The sequence below is a fragment of the Chaetodon auriga genome, chromosome 4, assembly GCF_051107435.1.
Source record: "Chaetodon auriga isolate fChaAug3 chromosome 4, fChaAug3.hap1, whole genome shotgun sequence".
NCBI classification, from domain to species: Eukaryota; Metazoa; Chordata; class Actinopteri; order Chaetodontiformes; family Chaetodontidae; genus Chaetodon; species Chaetodon auriga.
This window is the reverse complement of record NC_135077.1, coordinates 15,001,435-15,005,892: the sequence shown is the minus strand read 5'-3', so window position 1 is coordinate 15,005,892 and position 4,458 is coordinate 15,001,435. Positions and strand designations below refer to the sequence as shown.

At 38.5% G+C, this 4,458-nt stretch overlaps 1 protein-coding gene across 1 annotated transcript; it reads right to left on the bottom strand.

The window, feature by feature from the left end:
- Positions 1-2,141: 2,141 nt before the first annotated feature.
- Positions 2,142-3,829, bottom strand: LOC143318951 (beta-fibrinogenase brevinase-like). Its single transcript, XM_076727498.1, has 6 exons — positions 3,790-3,829; positions 3,401-3,566; positions 3,030-3,212; positions 2,767-2,828; positions 2,440-2,573; positions 2,142-2,306 (listed from the first exon to the last, which is right to left on the bottom strand). The coding sequence occupies exons 1-6, from the start codon at positions 3,827-3,829 to the stop codon at positions 2,142-2,144; spliced, it is 750 nt and encodes a 249-aa protein (XP_076583613.1).
- Between the last annotated feature and the right edge of the window lie 629 nt (positions 3,830-4,458).

Here is a 4,458-nt window from a genome sequence, read left to right as displayed (position 1 = left end):
AGGCCATGCTAACCCACAAAACATATATCCACTCCAGGTGTTTGGCCACAGAACCAGTGCTGGTACACCTTAACTTGATAAACCGTTTGGAAATGTTTCTGCAAAGTATTTTTGAGGTCATCACAGATGACAACATCAATGTCTGCACAGTGGAGAGTAGGTGAATTACCAGGTTCTAGAGAAGAAGAAGAGGAACAGCAAAAATAATAAGAAAATAAAGTATTTTGTCTATTTATGAACTTTCTCAGCACAATGGCAAATCTATCTATGTTTCTTCATTAGTAAAGAGCAAAACAGAAAGAACAACAAGAACCAAGTGGTTAAGTTATTTCAACACGATGCATTTGATGCAATAATTCATGCTTGTGGAATTGTGGGTTTCTTTTTACTCCGTACACTGACATGGATACATCATACCCCAGATTACGATGAGAAATCACTACACGTATGAACAAGCATGTGGCAAGCATTCCTGACTTGAGCTTAATGTGAGCAGCAACAGGAAGCCACTGGAGACTAATGAAAAGAGGAGTGTCATGACCTCTTTTTGGCTGGTTGCAGACCAGGAGTGCTGCCACATTATTGACCACATGCAGAGGTTTTACCCTGCATGCTGGCAACTCTGTCAGAAGGCCGTGACAGCAGTTAGGATGAGAGATGACCAGTGTCTGTACAAGGAGCTGAGCTGCAATCTCAGTCAGATGAGGCATGACCTTTCTGATGTTTTATAGTGCAGCGACATGAGCAAGTGACCGATGCAACACGTTCAGTTTTTTTTTTTTTTTTTACAATTTCTTAATGTGAGTATAATAGGGATATTATTGTTTTCATCTGCATGCAGCGAAATGCAAAACACACCTTTATCATCCATGGTACATAAAAAGCCCACTTTCAAATTCTCCCCAACACAAATCTCACAGTGAAGGATGAACTTAAATACAAAACAGTGGTGAGAAAAGGCAAAAGACTTTCCCTGTTCCCCCTCCACCAAAAAAATAAAAGATAAGCTGACAAAAAAAAAGCAAACTTCAAAAATAAAAATACACAACCCTCCTCTTTTCTTCCCTTTCCACACTAATAACAAGGTTTTCTTTATTCTTTAGTGGATCCACATTTGCTTGCACAAAGTGGTCGCTAATCCTCGTTAGCACAACAACAAAAATATCACACTGCATCAATAAGACCAACAGATGTGATACCATCACCCATTTAATTAACTGGAAATATAAAGACATTATCATGATAACAATTTATTGAATGACAGCGTGAAGGGCAATGTGGCAGTATGAAAGGGTAAGAGTTAGGGTTGAACCTACAGATAATTATCACCTGAACCTGCAGCTCCTCTCCATCATTCAGCCTATTCTCACCCTCACAGAGCGAACAGGACAGTGAATATTGGACTTTTACATTCGTCAGGTGGCCAGAAACACAACTCTAAGTTAATGATAATGTTGCTCATTAACTGCTGGTCGTGTAAATCAGCAACTATTTCCCATAATCACACATGATTTGTCAGTGTTGTTGTTTCTGTTGCCCCACTTGTTAGGCTACTGTAGGTTTAAAGATATTTTTTAGTGGAACTTTAAATTGTGCAGAAATATGTTCACGTATCTTTTTTTCTGTCACATTAAAACCATAAAATCAACAAGGTGTTAAATCCTGATTGCGAATCATCTATATTTTATTTGATGTAACACAACCTTGTAAAAGAAGGTTCATAATTGTTTGTTATCAGTGTTGTTAAAAGAAGAGCTGACTTATCCCTCTGTGGTTTCTCGATACATTGACTGTATAATGTCGGTGTAATTACAGCTTAAATGAGCTGAATTTATATCTGAGAAAATGTATGTTTGCATTATTGCCATTTTTGATTTAAAAAAAGTGTAGATATTTATTTACAACAGCAAAAATCTGCCAACATTTGTGACTCAGACACAACAAACTGTATTCACGGTGTAGAACCACATTTATTGTTTGTCTTGAAGGATTTTACAAATCATAGTCGAATGTTTAACATAAACCAATCAATTGTAAATTTATTATCTGCAAATTTCGAGAAACTCAACAGTTTACTGAATAAATGTGAAATGTCTGTTAAATGACAGGTAGTTTCACAGTTAAACACACATCAGACATCTCTATGGTCCGTTAATAGTAGCTGTGATCCACTGAATGTATCCACAGACATCCATGAATCCAACTGGTGCAGCACAGACATGTTCACCAGAAGTAGAAATGACACCATAGATCCTGTTAGTGTGGTCAGTTGCATCAGGGAACACCACGCCTCCACCAGAGTCACCCTGTGGAACAGATGTGTATGTCGTTTGTTACAGACTTCTGCATATATTTAAATACTTATTTACTGTGTATTAAAGCAGTAAACCTTGTATTTACTGGAGAAAAGATAAAAGGTTAGAAGCCATGCCAACTCACAGGACACACATCCACCCCAGGAGTTCGGCCACAGAACATGTGTTGATGTCCATCTTGGTGGTTGGGGTCTCCCTGCCATGGACAGCGGTCAGCCCTGATGTTTGCACATCGGAGATCTGGGGTAAACTCAGATCCTTGATGAAAATAGAAAAAGAGATTCTTACTACATAATAAACGTAACTTGAACACACAAAACGATTCCACCAACAAATGAACAAACCTTGAACAACCAGAGATTATTTGTTTCAGAATCAAAAAGCATCTTTTATATATACATACAATAAGAACACTGTGAAATACAGATGATTCATTCAAGAGGCATCTCACTTTTAGTGTAATCAGGATTTACAGTTGTGGCTCCATGACCTGCAATCTGAACTGCATCACCTCTAAAAAAGAAAACAAGAAAAACAAGAAGCAGTTATTAACTGCAGTTTTATTTAAAAAAAACAAAAACTTTAAAACACAAACAGAAATTCATTTCACCACAAAAAAGTTTCCATTCAAAACAATTTCACAAGAGCTTCTCATTTGGAGTTCCTCAAGAGTTGAGCTTTCAGACTTACTGAAGAGGAAAAATCACAACTCACACTCGCAGAGGATTGTTACAGTTAGGAAGAGCTATGTGACGCGCAGGCCGAAGTTGCTGAGGGAGCCTCAGCAGCATGATGTCATGGATCATGTGGTTGTTGTCCCCATACATCACAGGTGGTGCTCTGATTCTCATGGTTATTGGATGAGGTGAATGCCAGTCTATAACTACATTCATTTGCCTACAAATAAGTAGAGATTAAAAAGGGACATCACTGAATTGCACTAAATACATCAGATTTGAATATAATTGCTGAACATGAATGTGAGCAATGCCATCTTCATTGTTGGAATGCTTTATGAATCCATTACTGATTGTTCCTTCACGAGTGAGAAATATATTAGTTTTTAAGAACAGCCACTTTCTCACCATATCCAGCAGTGAGCTGCAGTCAGAATCCAGCGGTCACTGATCAGAGAGCCACCACACACAAAGATATTTTGAGTAGTAGTTATTATCACGTGGTAAGGACGGTTACAAATTTGACCTCCAATGATCCTCTTCTGCAGATCCACCGCTGTGCTCCCTGTGACACCTGAAAGAGAAAGTCCTCCACCAGGTGACTGTGAGTTAGAACAGTGGCTGCTGTAGAGAACAACTTTATTATTTTACAACTGGTAACACATTTTTCTCTGTACTGACTTCACTTTTTCAAAACATACACTGCTGAGATGGTGTGGCACCCAGTCAGGAAGTCAGGAAGCCCATCAAATGGTTAGAATAAGCAGCACAAGTGTGAGCAATAGTTGTCTACTCACCGACCCACAGCAAAAGGAGAAGACCTGTCATGCCACCCATCTCTGCTAATGGCTGCCCTCCTGGTGCAACAGCGGAGCCTTTTTAAATCTGTTCACACGGTCCTGTTGGCCGTCGAGCCTCCAATCACCTCATGAAGGTTTATCAACACAAAGCCCATTGGCTCCAAAGGTCTGCATGGATGCAAATTTCGGATCACTTATCAAGTCCTGACAAGAAAAATACGATAAAGAAAAAAAAAAAACTGTTGCTGAATTTTATTCAATAGAAAAAAAGAAGCCAACATCAGAGTTTATGCAAGTAAATGAACACAGATATTATTTAAGTTTATGAGGAAAAGATCAGCAGAAGTTGGGCTCAAGTTGATATTTTGATTGAAAGGAATTCATTTAATGCAATTAAGTAAAGTAATGACTCTATAGCTGTACTGTAGGCTTTTTTAGGTGTGCAGGACTTCTGAAAAATGCAAAAGGTCCTTTCTGAGCCAGTGTTTGGTTTGTCTGTAGAAACATGGAGGCAACATGTGGACTCTGTGGAAGAGGCCTCGCTCCCTCTGTACATATAAAGGACTCAGTCTAAAGTAATGAAAACACAGTAATTCTTATTTTCAGGTGATTACACACACGTGAAATCATAATTTGGAATATTCCATTTCTGTTAACAGATGCTTC

Bases quoted from the DNA above. Each gene is read 5' to 3' on its own strand.
- LOC143318951 (XM_076727498.1), bottom strand. From the start codon at position 3,829: ATGGGTGGCATGACAGGTCTTCTCCTTTTGCTGTGGGTCG. The intron at 2,829-3,029 runs GTGAGTTGTGAT...TTTCTTTTTTAG, and splicing joins TGTAACAATCCTCTGCGAGT to AGGTGATGCAGTTCAGATTG. The intron at 2,307-2,439 runs GTGAGTTGGCAT...TCTGTTCCACAG, and splicing joins CTGGGGTGGATGTGTGTCCT to GGTGACTCTGGTGGAGGCGT.